The 17,428-nt window shown below is 40.7% G+C and overlaps 2 protein-coding genes across 2 annotated transcripts; both read left to right on the top strand.

Moving 5' to 3' along the window:
* The first annotated feature begins 2,032 nt into the window (after positions 1–2,032).
* On the top strand, positions 2,033–15,886 carry LOC143534020 (uncharacterized). The gene is made up of 2 exons (XM_077028627.1): positions 2,033–2,743; positions 14,047–15,886. The coding sequence occupies exons 1-2, from the start codon at positions 2,707–2,709 to the stop codon at positions 15,012–15,014; spliced, it is 1,005 nt and encodes a 334-aa protein (XP_076884742.1). The 5' UTR covers positions 2,033–2,706; the 3' UTR covers positions 15,015–15,886.
* On the top strand, positions 15,062–15,694 carry LOC143534030 (uncharacterized). Its single transcript, XM_077028635.1, has one exon. It carries the CDS (start codon positions 15,062–15,064, stop codon positions 15,692–15,694), a length of 633 nt encoding a protein of 210 aa, XP_076884750.1.
* Positions 15,887–17,428: the final 1,542 nt, after the last annotated feature.

Raw genomic sequence — 17,428 nt, 5'->3', positions numbered from 1 at the left:
TCATTTTCTTTTTCCAGCAGTTGGCAGCATCACATCCCGTACGATTACAGGATTCACAGACTTTAGGAGACTGGGCGAATTTGAATCGGCCCTTGTGGTATCTCCTACATGTCTTGCATGGCGTAGAGTTGTTTCGGTTTACGCCCTTTACTATAAGGTTGGAACCTCCTCCAGTCTTTCCTTGAGCAGCCGTTATTGTTGGCACCTTCTTGTCCTCTTCTTTATTGCGGATTATGCCGCCCGTCAAATAACCAGCCAAATCCATTGCAGAGTCAGCGGTTTGAGGCAAGTTAGACCTCACCATGTCGCGGATTTCCCGCGACAATCCCCATATGTATCTTGTGACTTTGCTGGACTCAGGGTTAACCAGCTGGGGAACAAGGCGACAGTACTCAAGGAATTTAGTGTTGTATTCCCGAAGATTTGTCCCTACAACCTTATGATTGAGGAATTTCGTTTGGATCTGGTCAGTTTCGTGCATGGGACAAAACTTTCCCATCACCATGGCCTTAAACTCATCCCATGTCAGGCCATACATCACATCTCTTCCTTTGCTCATTAACAACGCATCCACCACTCAGCGCGTCACCCTTGAACATTAATGCAGAGTATTGAATTATCTCCTCCTCGGAGAACTTGCAAGTTATAACAATGGTTTCCATCTCCTCGAGCCATCTTACGGTTGTGATGGCCCCTTTGTCACCATGGAACTCTTTTGGTCCATAGTATTTGAAATCTTTAAACGTACAACCACTTATCTTGAGTTTCTTGAACTCATGTATAACTTCGCCGTCGGCGTTAGACTCATGTACACTTTCTTCGTCACGAGACGGGTTCGGACGAGATTTTTCGGTTTTTCGAGAGGGATGAATGGAAGAATTAGCAGTTCGAGAATGTCTAGATTGAGATCTAAATGCGGATTCTTCCCTAACAGCATCTTTAATCATCTTTTGAATTTTATTCATATATTTCTCGGGAATTTCTACCTCTCGCTCGTTCTCGGGGCCTTTCCCCTTGTCTTTCATTTCTTTTTCTTTGAGCATTCTCGTTATTATTGCTTTGTTCAGACATTTTCTTTTATCTTTTTCAATTTAGTCTGAAAATTTTAACAACATTTCTTTCAAACACACTTTCTATTTATCACACATTCATATATATATATATATATATATCCCAAGGATATATATATATATATTTTTACAATACATATACATATATATATATATCGTTCCCACGATATATATATATATATATATAGATGGTTCTATCATTACATAAGAACGTTTCAAACGTTCTTTATTCATACACATAGCATACAAAACTATTTTACACACATCACATCACCACTGTCTTTAGTCTTTCATAAACTTCTTCACAACTTTCATGAGTTTGTTGCATTTATGAAGAAGTTTCTCTCCCATGCTTTTTTTCTTCTTCTTATCCTCATCTACCTTCCTTCTCCAGTCGTCGGTCTCATACAATGCACGATCCAGATGTTCCTCACACGACTGCGGGACTATATTGGGGTATCCGTACTGCGGAGGTGGGTCGCGATAACCCAGTGTTACCATGTCGTAATGCTTTCTCGGCTCAGGATACGGAACATAAGTCTGGTCAGATGCAAGCAGGGGCGGATCCAGTGTACAATCAGGGGGAGCGTTTGCACCCACTCAAGTCCATAGTAACCCTTATAAATTTGTAATATATTAGGTCCAAAGACCCAAGTGACCCATCCAAAAAAAAAATTAGTGACCCACTCATAATTTTTTAGTGCCCCAAACTTTACTTTTAAAATTTTAAGCGAAAATTTTTAAGCCCAAATTTAATTTTGTAATTAAGCCCATTTAAATAATTGTTAAACCACTTTGATTATATAATTAGAATTAGTGGAGGACGAAGATTAGGGTGATCTATCGGCGGCTTCACATTGACATCAGGTCATGTTTATTTTGTATATTTGATTTTAAATTCTTGATTTTTATAATTTTATTCTAATATAAAACAACCATTTATTGTTCATGGATCATTTTATTTGTACAGTAAGAGTTTTTAGCTATGACAACTATGGAAAGATTTTTGTTTTTGAAACGAAAAACACCAGATGCCGGACCAAGTTTAGTTGATCTAGATGATCTTCCTTGGGATCATGTCGATAGAAAAAGAATTTTAGATTATCACCCTAATCAAAGAGACGAGATATGGAGAAAGTATTGGCTTAATGGACCTTGCCAACCAGGTGGACATGGTCATGTCTTTCCAAAAAGAAAGATAGGGTCTACAGAACGAAATTTCAGCACGGATTGGTATGATAAATACGGTAATTGGTTAGAGTATAGTGTAAAAGCGGACAAAGTATTTTGCTTGTGTTGTTACATATTTGCAGATTATGTTGGGAACCAAGGGGGGCGTGATGTATTTTCGTCAAATGGGTTTAATTCGTGAAATAAACCGGAGAGACTTGTTAAACATGTTGGTGATGTTGGTAGTGCTCACAATAAAACACTTAAAAGATGTGAAGATCTAGTAAATCAAAATCAATCTATTGCCACTGGTTTTCATAAGCAAGATGATACAGTGAAAAAAGCGAATCGACTTCGACTGAATGCTACCATTAATGATTGCAGATTATGTTTGAAAAATTCATTATCCTTCCGTGGTCATGACGAGAGTAAAGAATCTCTTTGCATAGGAAATTTTTTGGAAATTATGGACTTAATTCTACTCCATGATAAGTGTGACAATCGTCAATTTCAGGTTAACTCCGTTAACTCAACTCCGTCAATTCAAACTTAAGATCACTAAATCTATAACGCACACTTCATTACATTTAAACTAGGGTTTAAATGACGCTTAACACTTACTACATGTGTAGTCTTTCGGGATTTGCACCGAAACGCAAACGAGTTGACGCAAACGATTGAGGAATAAACGAAAAACGTCAACATAATAATTATGGGATAATTATGTGTTAACATATGTGTTACTTGATTATATGGTGTGTAATGCTAGACAAGAAACAAGAACTAAGTAAGTTAAGTTAGAAAAACAACACTTGAAAGTAGAGGGACTTGAGTGTAACTTGTGTGTTTATAAATAGATCCTTAACTTAACCCTAACTTATTATTATTCTAAACCCAAAAACCCCGATCGGAGCTCTCATCCCCTTGCTCCTTGGCTGCCGTCCATCTTATACACACATACAACCCTCAAATCAAGTGTTTGATTGAAGAACTAGGTGCTAGGAAGGTATAATTGATCATCCTTTACATTCTTGTTGATTGATTTTGATGTTTGTTGGGTTAATAACAAACCCTAGGCTGCCGATTTTGAGTATGTACATAGCTAACATGATTGTTGTTATTTGAATGATGATTTGATAACTAGATTGAATCTTGTTGTATGGTGATTGTTGTGTCTTTGATTTGAGTTCAAACACAAACCCTAATCTTGTATGTAATGTGAAATTGATGTGCATGGATGGTGTTTATGGGTCTAGAGGGTTATATGGATGCATGATAGTTCATAGATTGTTATTATGTTGAGTTTGGATGCAAACAGATTCTGGACAGAATGTGTATACGATGTTTAAGTGACTGTAACGAAGTGTAAACGTGAAAGTTGGTTGAGATTGTGGGTACTGCAGTAAACTAGGTTGAGTCTAGTTTCTATAAAGTATAAGTTTGTAATTTTTAGACAAGTAGAAGTTAACTTTTATGATTTTACAAAAACGTTGTGCAAAGCTGAGCTGTTAGACCTGCTGTTAGGTTATGTTGTAAATGTTATATCTCATGAACTACGAGACCAATTGGGTTGGTTCCACTTCTGGAAGTTGACTCATTGAGTTAGGAACCAAACCCAAGTGGTCTTGCATTTATTGGATTTTTCGTTTAACAGGAATTGCAAATAACATTCTGTTGTGCATGAATCTGACTGTTATGAGTTTGCTGTAATGATTTGATTATTGTGAGAAAACTATGAGGAATAAAAATGTAATAAAATATGTTCTGGAAACCTAAGATATATGTGCTTCTGTGATAATTTTTGATAAATTAATTTAGATGCTATGATCAGTGAAGTAGTACAATCTTTCTAGTAGGATTTCTGTCTCGGTGAAACTACCTGCTGAGTTTTGTGAAAATGTATGAAATATGAAACTTGCTAATTTATTATCGTGTTTTGACCAAATTGCCCTTGAGGGAAATGATTGCAAGATAATTGTCGTGTTTTGACTAAAATGCCCTTGCGGGGAATAACTGCTAATTGATTGTCATAATTTGACCAAAATGCCCTTATGGGGAATAATGACTAGTTAATTGTTATTTGTTGACCAAAATGCCCTTACGGGAAAAATTACTAGAAATGTACGTTATGAATACATGACACGTATATGATTGCTTACACATGTGATGTTCACAAAAACACTTGTTAAAGTCACACACGATTCACGAACGAAACACGAAACATGTTATGTGCATAGGTATTATGTGCCGGGTCTAGAGACTCGATAATATTCCGACACTTAGAAAAATCTCTTTGTTGTTTTTGAACGTTAGAGAGAGTTTTTCGGTGACGCGCATCTTGGTGATTTATTTTGGGAAATTCTTCGCAAACAGTGAGTTTCACTTTCCCGTCTTTAAACTGTTTTTAAACGTTTTTCACTTGGGGGAGATAACATACTCCACAACGCATTTAAGATTTTGTTATAAATTATATATCACTTGTAAAGGCTAAGTGGCAAACGAAATATTTGAAGTCCTACACATCGAACCGGTTAATATTTAGAATAGCGAGTCACTGTTGAGTAGTACTACTGGGTTTGACAAACCCCACCCAACGCTAAACTCGACTGGAGGTCGAGCGGGTGTAATTTTGGCTAACACGTACCATGGTCTGGAGGACCTGGTGACAAGGCACTTACTAAACGAGTCAGCTTCGGTGTCGAACACTTAGTAATACTTGTTGTATAGACTAGCTACCTATCGATATATAATTTGACATAACACTATCTGTAACGCAAAAAAACGCTTAACGCAAAAAGCCGTAACGTGGTTACGCAAAACGCTTAACGTAAAACGCTGAACGCAAACGCTAAACGATTTATTTTATATAACTTGTGAACTCACCAACCTTGTGTTGACACTTTTAGTATGTTATTCTCAGGTAGCCGAGGCGGGCGCGCGGTTTAGGAACATGCATTGATTGAAAACTCTTTTGTCCTGCAAACTTATTTTTAACGATTATCTTTGGTTTTAAGTCGTCCTGCGTGACGCAACTTTTGATTAAAGGTTTTTACGCTTCCTCATTTAATTACTCGTAAACGTTTTCTTGGTTTTGAAACTTTATTTTATGGTTTGATTATAACTGATGATTCCGATCCTGCCAGTTCACACCCTCTGACGGTAAAACTCCGTTAGTGGATTTTGAGGGTGTGACAGATTGGTATCAGAGCCATTGGTTATAGCGAACTAGAAGCTGCATGCATACTAGACTATAACCGCGACGACCAATTAGTTATAATGATACGCACTGCATAGGTTTGTGTAGTCTTGTAATCTTATCTCTTTACCTCTTTCACTCATACGCGCGCATACACGGCTACCTGTAGGAATGTCGACGCCACCCTCATCATCATCTGATTCGATGACGCATACTCACGGGAAGGAATCGCAGTTACCTACCGCCTCGCCACCCCGCGTAGTCCCGGAACTCGAAGCTTCCGCACCGAAGAGGTACCGCCTATCCGGAGGCATTTATGAAAACGACGTTAGTTGGGATTGGTACCCTAACATGATCAGACGTATGGTCTATCGCGAACAAGTTCCCCCGTTGCCTCACCCGAACCACCCTGCTTATCCCAACACCCTACACCCATAACCGAACCTGTAGAGAGAGTTCTCGCAGCTGTTGTCTCATGCTTGGAGCGTGACGTGGGTTACATGCGCTATACGAGGGAGAACGTTTCCAGAATGTTAAAAGACGGAACCGAGACTAAGGAGGAGATTGCCCGCATGGCAGCGGCAATGAAAGATATGCAAGAGACTAGTGATCAACAGATGAAGGTTATGATGAAGATGCAAGCTGAGATGATAGACTTGAAAGAGCAACTCCAAGAAGCAAGGACCCGAACCGAGATAGCTCTAGAGCGTTGCGATGTCTTACAAATGTAACTTGCTCAGAACGCAGCCGAACCTGAGGCCGAGCCTGGGGCAGAGCCTGAAGCTGAAGAAGATCCCGAAGAGGAGCCTGAGGAAGATCCCGAGGAAGATCCCGAGGAGGAACCCGAAGAAGAACCGGAGGAAGAACCGGCTGAGGAGGAGGCACACTCAGAGGTGTCCTCAGATGACGACATCTAGTAATGATGACACTTAGATGGAGGGGTTATCTCCATCCGAACTATTATTTTTCTATGATTTTTAAGGATTGATTGGAAATACTTTGTAGCGAATACAATGGTTTTAATCATGAACTTTTATTTAGACTAATATGTGGTTGTGATGTGATGTTGTTTCTTATTTCTTTCTTACCTATCTTTTTATTACATGTATGGTGTGTTATATATGAAAGAAAAATTCATGTCTAACATTTTATACTGTGATTCTAGGAAATGGCTGGAAGAAACGCTGGACGAGGACGTGGTAACATCAGCTTGACTGCAGCTGAACTCCAAACTCTGCTGAACGACCATGTTGCGGCCGCTTTAGCCGCACACGTTCAGAATCAAGCTGGAGGTCCGAGTGGAACGTGTACCTTCAAGAACTACCTTGACTGCAAGCCCAGTACGTTTAAGGGCACTGAGGGAGCTATAGGCTTCCTGCGTTGGGCTGAGAAGGCCGAGTCGGCCTTTGAGATGTGTAATTGTCCCCCTGCCAGTAGGGTCAAATTTGCTGCTGGGACACTTGAGGATTCCGCTCTCACTTGGTGGAATTCAAACGTCCAGATCCTTGGGTTGGAACTGGCTAACGTGATGAACTGGGAGGAGTTCAAAAACATGATGCGAGAGGAGTATTGTCCGAGAGAAGAGATTTCGAAGTTAGAATCAGAATTTTGGTCGCTGAAGATGGTGGGTTCGGAAATCGAAGCCTACACTACCTGTTCGCACGAGTTGGCTGTGATGTGTTCGCGGATGGTGGATCCGCCGAGCAAGAGGATAGAAATGTACATTGATGGATTAGCACCGCAGATTCAGGGCATGGTGACGTCTTCCAGACCAGCCACGATCCAACAAGCGATCCGTTTAGCTCACAAACTGACGGATCAGGCTGTGACCCAAGGTGCGTTACCACCTAGGGGTTCGACCGTTAAAGCCCGTGACAACCAGAGTAACGACAATAACAGCAACAGCAACCCGAACAGCGGGAAGAGGAAGTTTGATAACACCAGATCTTCATCCTCGAACCTCCCACCGCAACAACACTACCGTAAGCCCGAATTCACTCGGAGCTTTAACACTCAGAATCACAACAACAACAACAACAACGGTAGCGGGCAGGTTTCGAATGGATATGCTGGGAAATATCCAAAGTGCAACAGGTGCAACTATCATCATGTTGGCCAGTGTGACCGTGCCAAGTGTCAGAGATGCGGAAAGATGGGTCACCAAGCGAAGGAATGTAGAGGAGACCTTGCGGCAAAGGGTGCTCCTAAGCCACCTATGACGACGAAAGGATGCTTTGAATGTGGGCAGGAAGGTCATTTCAGAAAAGATTGCCCCAAGCTGAAACAAAATGACAACAATGGGGGTAATGGAAGTGGCAGTAATGGTGGAAGCAATGGCAAGGGAAGAGCTTTTGTGATTGGGTCGGGTCAAGCCCGCAATGATCCGCACGTGGTGACTGGTAAGTTCCCTGTAAACGATTGTTTTGCTTCTGTATTGTTTGACACTGGAGCTGATAGGAGTTTTGTGTCGAAAGCCTTTAGTCAACTCTTAGACTTAACTCCAACTCCGTTAGATGCTAAGTTTTCTGTTGAATTAGCTGACGGTAAGACTATAGTAACGACTCATGTACTTGCGGGATGTAAGTTGAAACTGTCAGGTCATGTCTTTGATATCGACCTTATTCCTTTTACGCTTAGTAGTTTCGATGTCGTTGTCGGCATGGACTGGTTATCCGAGAACCGAGCGGAGATTATATGCCACGATAAGATAGTACACATTACCACCCCTTCCGGCGAGATCATTTCGGTCCGAGGTGAGAGAAGCGGCATGACCACCAGCGTCATTACCCTTATGAAGGCGCAGAAGTATCTACGAAAGGGTCATCCAGCAATTTTGGCGCAGATTGTTGAGAAACCCGCGGAGGAGAAACGAATTGAAGATATACCTGTTGTGCGAGACTTCCCGGAAGTTTTCCCGGAGGATGTGCCCGGACTCCCTCCTATTCGTCAAGTCGAATTCCAAATCGAGTTGACACCCGGTGCAGCACCCATAGCACGAGCCCCGTATCGGCTCGCACCGGCGGAACTTCAGGAGTTGTCCACTCAGTTGCAAGATTTGTTGGATAAGGGTTTTATCCGACCTAGCTCATCGCCGTGGGGAGCCCCTGTCTTGTTTGTCCGAAAGAAAGACGGGACTTTCCGAATGTGCATCGACTACCGGGAATTGAACAAGGTGACGGTCAAGAACCGTTATCCTTTACCCCGAATTGATGATTTGTTTGACCAGCTTCAAGGATCGAGTTACTACTCGAAGATCGATCTGCGATCCGGTTACCACCAGCTGAGAGTGCGCGAAGAAGATATCTCAAAGACGGCTTTCAGAACACGGTATGGTCACTACGAGTTTTCGGTTATGCCTTTTGGCCTAACCAACGCACCAGCCGTATTTATGGATCTCATGAATCGAGTATGCAAGGCGTACCTCGACAAGTTTGTGATTGTTTTCATCGATGATATTCTCGTCTACTCCAAGAACGAGACTGACCACGAAGATCACTTAAGGGTAATTCTGGAACTATTGAAGAAGGAACAACTGTATGCTAATCTCTCGAAATGTGAATTTTGGCTTCGCGAGGTTCACTTTTTAGGACATGTGATCAACGAGAATGGTATCCATGTCGATCCCGGTAAGGTAGAGGCCATCAAAAACTGGGAAGCACCTAAGACTCTTACCGAGGTGCAACAATTTCTAGGACTGGCCGGCTACTACCGGCGTTTCATCGAGGGATTTTCAAAGATTGCTCAACCCCTCACCGCTTTGACTCACAAGGACACTAAGTACAATTGGGGTGACGCGCAAGAATCCGCTTTTCAACTGTTGAAAACCAAGCTTTGTAGCGCCCCTATTTTAGCCCTCCCCGAGGGAACGGAAAATTTTGAGGTACACTGTGACGCATCTATACAAGGTCTCGGTTGTGTGCTGATGCAACTCGAGAAGGTTATAGCCTACGCCTCTCGACAACTACGGGTTCACGAGAAGAACTACACGACACACGATTTGGAACTCGGAGCTGTGGTGTTTGCTCTTAAGATATGGAGGCATTACTTGTACGGTACCAAGTTTACCATTTACACCGACCACAAGAGTCTCCAACATATCTACGATCAGAAGGAGCTGAACATGCGACAGCGTCGTTGGGTCGAGCTGCTCAAAGATTATGAATGTGCCATCAAGTACCACCCTGGCAAGGCAATGTGGTGGCCGACGCCCTCAGCAGAAAAGAAACAGATAAACCCATACGGGTGAGAGCATTGCAACTCACGATTCATGCCATCTTACCCGATCAGATTCGCGATGCGCAACTTGAAGCTTTGAAAGATGATAATCTTCCATCGGAACTCATGCGGGGCATGAACAAGCAACTTGAAACCAGATCGGACGGGGTCCGATATTTTGAGAACCGGATTTGGGTTCCACGATACGGAGAGTTGAGAACTCTAGTGATGGACGAAGCTCACAAGTCCCGATATTCTATCCACCCTGGCTCAGATAAAATGTATCATGATTTAAGGGCACTTTACTGGTGGCCGAACATGAAAGCCGACATTGCCACCTACGTGAGCAAATGCTTGACTTGTGCCAGAGTCAAGATAGAATACCAGAAACCATCTGGTCTACTGCAACAACCGGAACTCCCAATGTGGAAATGGGAACACATCTCAATGGATTTTATTACGGGTTTACCTAAGACACCGACGGGATGCGATACCATTTGGGTGATCGTTGACCGGTTGACTAAATCGGCACACTTCCTAGCAATTAAAGAAACGGACAAAATGGAAAGACTGACTCGTGTTTACATGAAGGAAGTAGTGTCTAGACACGGAGTGCCTGTCTCAATCATTTCTGATCGAGATTCTCGTTTCACTTCGCACTTTTGGAAGTCGCTGCAAAGCGCACTAGGCACCCGTCTCGATATGAGTACAGCATACCATCCTCAGACGGATGGGCAAAGTGAACGGACTATTCAGACCCTGGAGGATATGTTGCGTGCATGCGTTTTGGATTTCGGAAAAAGTTGGGAACCCCACTTGCCCTTGTTAGAGTTTTCGTACAATAACAGCTACCACGCAAGTATTAAGGCAGCGCCGTTTGAAGCGCTGTACGGACGGAAGTGTCGATCACCACTCTGCTGGGCAGAGGTGGGTGACAGCCAAATCACTGGTCCGGAACTGGTACTCGAAACTTCGGAAAAGATTGTTCAAATCCGAAATCGCATGGCAGCAGCACGAGATCGCCAAAAGAGTTACGCAGACAAGCGCCGAAAACCTCTCGAATTTCAAGTGAACGATCGGGTGTTACTCAAAGTCTCACCTTGGAAAGGCGTGGTTCGCTTTGGGAAGCGAAACAAACTCAACCCACGGTATGTTGGTCCGTACCGGATAACTGAGCGCATTGGTCCGGTGGCGTACCGACTGGACCTACCAACAGAACTCAGTGGCGTACACGATGTATTCCACGTATCAAATTTGAAGAAATGCCTATCTGATGAAACCCAAGTAGTCCCTTTGGAGGAACTTCAAGTTGATGAACAGTTACGTTTCATTGAGGAACCAGTCGAGGTTTTGGATTGGGAAACCAAAATGCTCAAACACAGCAAAATTCCAATCGTTAAGGTTCGTTGAAACTCGAGACGTGGACCGGAGTTCACGTGGGAACGCGAGGATCAAATGATGAAAAAGTATCCTCACCTTTTTGAAGGGCTAACCAAACACAGAAAACCGCGAAACTCGGAAAACCGTCAGACATCACCGGAGGTATGAATTAAATTTCGGGAAGAAATTTCTTTCTACTAGGGGATGATATGACAAACTGAAATTTTTTTTCTTACTCTTTCAGACTCTCATCACGACTTGACTCAAACTTTCGGGACGAAAATTCTTTAACATGGGAATGATGTGACAATCGTCAATTTCAGGTTAACTCCGTTAACTCAACTCCGTCAATTCAAACTTAAGATCACTAAATCTATAACGCACACTTCATTACATTTAAACTAGGGTTTAAATGACGCTTAACACTTACTACATGTGTAGTCTTTCGGGATTTGTACCGAAACGCAAACGAGTTGACGCAAACGATTGAGGAATAAACGAAAAACGTCAACATAATAATTATGGGATAATTATGTGTTAACATATGTGTTACTTGATTATATGGTGTGTAATGCTAGACAAGAAACAAGAACTAAGTTAGTTAAGTTAGAAAAACAACACTTGAAAGTAGAGGGACTTGAGTGTAACTTGTTTGTTTATAAATAGATCCTTTACTTAACCCTAACTTATTATTATTCTAAACCCAAAAACCCCGATCGGAGCTCTCATCCCCTTGCTCCTTGGCTGCCGTCCATCTTATACACACATACAACCCTCAAATCAAGTGTTTGATTGAAGAACTAGGTGCTAGGAAGGTATAATTGATCATCCTTTACATTCTTGTTGATTGATTTTGATGTTTGTTGGGTTAATAACAAACCCTAGGCTGCCGATTTTGAGTATGTACATAGCTAACATGATTGTTGTTATTTGGATGATGATTTGATAACTAGATTGAATCTTGTTGTATGGTGATTGTTGTGTCTTTGATTTGAGTTCAAACACAAACCCTAATCTTGTATGTAATGTGAAATTGATGTGCATGGATGGTGATTATGGGTCTAGAGGGTTATATGGATGCATGATAGTTCATAGATTGTTATTATGTTGAGTTTGGATGCAAACAGATTCTGGACAGAATGTGTATACGATGTTTAAGTGACTGTAACGAAGTGTAAACGTGAAAGTTGGTTGAGATTGTGGGTACTGCAGTAAACTAGGTTGAGTCTAGTTTCTATAAAGTATAAGTTTGTAATTTTTGGACAAGTAGAAGTTAACTTTTATGATTTTACAAAAACGTTGTGCAAAGCTGAGCTGTTAGACCTGCTGTTAGGTTATGTTGTAAATGTTATATCTCATGAACTACGAGACCAATTGGGTTGGTTCCACTTCTGGAAGTTGACTCATTGAGTTAGGAACCAAACCCAAGTGGTCTTGCATTTATTGGATTTTTCGTTTAACGGGAATTGCAAATAACATTCTGTTGTGCATGAATCTGACTGATATGAGTTTGCTGTAATGATTTGATGATTGTGAGAAAACTATGAGGAATAAAAATGTAATAAAATATGTTCTGGAAACCTAAGATATATGTGCTTCTGTGATGATTTTTGGTAAATTAATTTAGATGCTATGATCGGTGAAGTAGTACAATCTTTCTAGTAGGATTTCTGTCTCGGTGAAACTAGCTGCTGAGTTTTGTGAAAATGCATGAAATATGAAACTTGCTAATTTATTATCGTGTTTTGACCAAATTGCCCTTGAGGGGAATGATTGCAAGATAATTGTCGTGTTTTGACTAAAATGCCCTTGCGGGGAATAACTGCTAATTGATTGTCATAATTTGACCAAAATGCCCTTATGGGGAATAATGACTAGTTAATTGTTATTTGTTGACCAAAATGCACTTACGGGAAAAATTGCTAGTAATGTACGTTATGAATACATGACACGTATATGATTGCTTACACATGTGATGTGTCACAAAAACACTTGTTAAAGACACACGATTCACGAACGAAACACGAAACATGTTATGTGCATAGGTATTATGTGCCGGGTCTAGAGACTCGATAATATTCCGACACTTAGAAAAATCTCTTTGTTGTTTTTGAACGTTAGAGAGAGTTTTTCGGTGACGCGCATCTTGGTGATTTATTTTGGGAAATTCTTCGCAAACAGTGAGTTTCACTTTCCCCTCTTTAAACTGTTTTCAAACGTTTTTCACTTGGGGGAGATAACATACTCCACAACGCATTTAAGATTTTGTTATAAATTATATATCACTTGTAAAGGCTAAGTGGCAAACGAAATATTTGAAGTCCAACACATCGAACCGGTTAATATTTAGAATAGCGAGTCACTGTTGAGTAGTACTACTGGGTTTGCCAAACCCCACCCAACGCTAAACTCGACTGGAGGTCGAGCGGGTGTAATTTTGGCTAACACGTACCATGGTCTGGAGGACCTGGTGACAAGGCACTTACTAAACGAGTCAGCTTCGGTGTCGAACACTTAGTAATACTTGTTGTATAGACCAGCTACCTATTGATATATAATTTGACATAACACTATCTGGTAATGCAAAACGCTTAACGCAAAACGCCGTAACGTGGTTACGCAAAACGCTTAACGTAAAACGCTGAACGCAAACGCTAAACGATTTATTTTATATAACTTGTGAACTCACCAACCTTGTGTTGACACTTTTAGTATGTTATTCTCAGGTAGCCGAGGCGGGCGCGCGGTTTAGGAACATGCATTGATTGAAAACGCTTTTGTCCTGCAAACTTATTTTTAACGATTATCTTTGGTTTTAAGTCGTCCTGCGTGACGCAACTTTTGATTAAAGGTTTTTACGCTTCCGCATTTAATTACTCGTAAACGTTTTCATGGTTTTGAAACTTTATTTTATGGTTTGATTATAACTGATGATTCCGATCCTGCCAGTTCACACCCTCTGACGGTAAAACTCCGTTAGTGGATTTTGAGGGTGTGACAATAAGGAACTTCGAGAATTGCCAAAACCCACAGGTAATAATCAGTACTTGTCTCCAACTATTCAAAAAGATGTTGCTGATTGTTTTGAGGAAGAGGTTCTAAATTCTATTTTCAAAGACATTGGTGATGATGTGTTTGCTTTGCTAGTTGATGCGTCTAGTGATGTGTCAAAAAAACAACAAATGGCAATTGTATTACGATACGTTGATAAACGCGGACTTGTTATAGAGCGATTTGTTGGTCTTGTTCATGTGATGGAGACATCTTCTTTGGCTCTCAAGTCTGCCATCGACTGCTTTTTTGCTACATACGGATTGAGTTTTATAAGGCTAAGAGGCCAAGGATATGACGGCACAAGCAATATGCGTGGTGAGTTTAATGGTTTTAAAGCAAAAATCTTAGAAGAAAATAAGTCGGCATATTATGTGCATTGTTTTGCTCACCAACTTCAGTTAGTAGTTGTGACAGATGCAAAAAAACATCTAGGTGTTGTGAACTTTTTTGACAATTTAAGCATTCTGATGAACGTGGTTTGCTCTTCTTGTAAGAGAACATATATGCTTCGAGAAAACGAGAAGGAGAGAGTGGAAAAAGAAATTGGTAGTGGTATACTTGAAACAGGAAGTAGGTTAAACCAAGAGCTTTCTTTTATACGACCTGGAGATACAAGATGGAATTCTCATTACAAGACACTTATACGTTTGGTTGATATGTTTTCCTCAATTATTAGAGTGCTTATATGTGTTAGAGATGAATGTAGTAATCCTTCTTCTCAAAATCAAGCAATCAAGATGTTAGCCTATTTAAACTCATTTGAATTTGTTTTTTATTTGCAATTGATGTTACACATTTTAGGGCTCACTGATGTATTATCACGAGCTCTACAAAGAAGAGAACAAGATATTTTGGAAGCTGTTTCATTGGTGGAAACGATAAAGGACAGTTGCACGAATATAGAGAAAATGGATTTGATCAACTTTTAGAGAAAGTACATTCAATTTGTGGAAAACATGGTATTCAAATTTTGAGCATGGCAGAAAACTATTTTGATGACACTGGTTATAGACCCAAAAGACAAAGGTACACAATCACCAATCAACATTATTATAATTTTGATTGTTTCAACAGTGTTGTCGATATGGAAATTCAAGAATTTGGTGATCGCTTTAATGAGATTAACACGGATTTACTTCCAAACAAGTTGGCTTTCAATACGTATGATTCATTTTCCAAGTTTGATGCATCAAAGTTAATGAGATTGTGTGAGTTTTATCCATATGATTTTAATAATGGGGACAAAATTGTTCTTGCATCTCAACTTGGCTTGTACATTGATAGTGTGCGAAAAGATGAAAGATTTGCTAACCTGAAAGGTATTGCGAATCTTGCTAGAGTTATGGCGGAAACAAGGAAACATATCTATTTTCATTTGGTTTATCGATTATTAAAGCTAACATTAGTTTTGCCTATTGCGACCGCAACGGTTGAGAGATGTTTTTCGGCAATGAAGATCATAAAGACAAATTTACGTAATCGAATTGGTGAAGATTTTTTGAATGCTTGTGTAATTTGTAGTGTTGAAAAAGAAGCACTTTTAAGTGTTACGAATGAAGCTGTAATTGACCGTTTTCAAATGATGAAATCACGTAGAGGTCAATTGTAATATGTATTTTGTTTATCTTTAATGAAATTTATTGTTTACATTTTTTACACGTAGTTTGTTTAATGTAAATTTTTTACTCGACCCGTTTCAGTTTGACCCGACCCGTTTTGGTTTGACTTGTTTTAGTTTGAATTGATGAGTTCTAGGTTGAACTTTTTTTTGCACCCACTGGCTAAATTTTCTGGATCCGCCACTGGATGCAAGGTAGAGGTATGTCTTGGCGGCTTGATTTTGCTCGCGAATTTCATCGGCTTGTTCTTGAATTGAAGGAATTCTCCCTTGAAATGGCGGGAAGATTGACGAAGCTTGGTTCCTTAGTTGTTCCAAATATTGAACATACGGATCGACGGAACCGTAGCTTGGATTTCGGGAAGTGAGTGATCCATTTATTGAGCTTGACATCTCGTTAGAATTCTCAGGGTGCTCTTCTTCCATTTCTTCCTCGGACTCCTCCACAGGGTCCTCATCTTCTTTGGGATATTCTTCTTCATCTAGATCCTCCTCTTCATTTGGTTCTTCTTCCTCTGGTTCATCTTCCTCTGGTTCATCTTCCTCCATTGGTTGTGCAGTTTCGTTCTCTATTGGGGGCATCTTGAAACTTTCGTAGGGCATCATTACCCTCATTTTGGGCTTGCGGGATGGCCCTTCGATATTGTTGGGTTGCGAGTTAACTTCGTTCATGGTGGAGCTTCCAGTAAACCATCGACATGGGTCGGAATGACACTGCATCCAGTCGGAGGATGGGCTTTGTGGTTCTTCCTTTACTGCTCGGTTTGAAAGAAAGGCATAGGATGGGTGTGCATTTGGGAAATATCCAGTAGGATAGTTTTGTGGTTCTTGTGATGGTTGATACATCGGCATGGTTGGTGGGTGATAGCTGGAGTGTCTCGGTGGCTCAACATTTGGCTTTGGTGGACTATCGGGTACTTCTATCGGGTAATGCCTACTTCCGGGGTAATACACCGGTTTAGTGAAATCGTGTTCCACATCTTGGTTGAAGTATGCCTCATAATATCCATCGCTCATGTTGTCTTCGGGGTAAGGTTCAGCTATACCGGCTTCCTTGGCCTTGCGAATAAAATTCTTCATAATAGCTTTGAATGAATCTAACAATTTAGGTGGTTTAGAATGTAGAGAGGGATAGAAATGTTACCAACCTATCTTATCCTTAAAGCAAATAATCAATTAATTCCTATACTTGGATCGAAGCTTAGGTATTGTTTTATGATACCCAATTCGCTAAGATCGATGGCTCTGATACCAACCTGTCCACCCCCATCTTAGGGCTAGGAGCGTGACCCATAAGTTGGTATTGTGTTTGCAAATAATTCAGAGTTGCGTTATTTTGCGGAAGACTTTATAAAACTTTAAGGATCAAAAGTGTAATTTATATATAGAATCAAAAGACGGGAATTATAAAATACCCGTTTAAAGTTGTTAACAAAAAATTACTTATTTATGTTTACAAACCACCACATTAAGTTTATATGAAATAATTCCGAGCCATCAGATATCATAGTACTTCGTCATTCCAAGCTCTAACTTTGTTCACCTGCAAAAATGTAAGAAAATACGTCAACAACGAATGCTGGTGAACATGCTGACGCAAAAATATTTCTTTTTACTTTATTACCCCTCGAGACTACGCCTGCCTCGGCCCAACGTGGCTTAGGAATAACAAAGTCAAATAACACATTATAAATATGAGCCTCTACGCTAGGTCACCTCAGCAAA

Source organism: Bidens hawaiensis, unplaced genomic scaffold (genome assembly GCF_021521415.1).
Source record: "Bidens hawaiensis isolate Kalapana, Puna unplaced genomic scaffold, B.hawaiensis_p1.1 tig00009985_1, whole genome shotgun sequence".
Lineage (NCBI taxonomy): Eukaryota > Viridiplantae > Streptophyta > Magnoliopsida > Asterales > Asteraceae > Bidens > Bidens hawaiensis.
The sequence above is the reverse complement of the archived record's forward strand: the minus strand, read 5'-3'. Positions and strand labels throughout refer to the sequence as shown.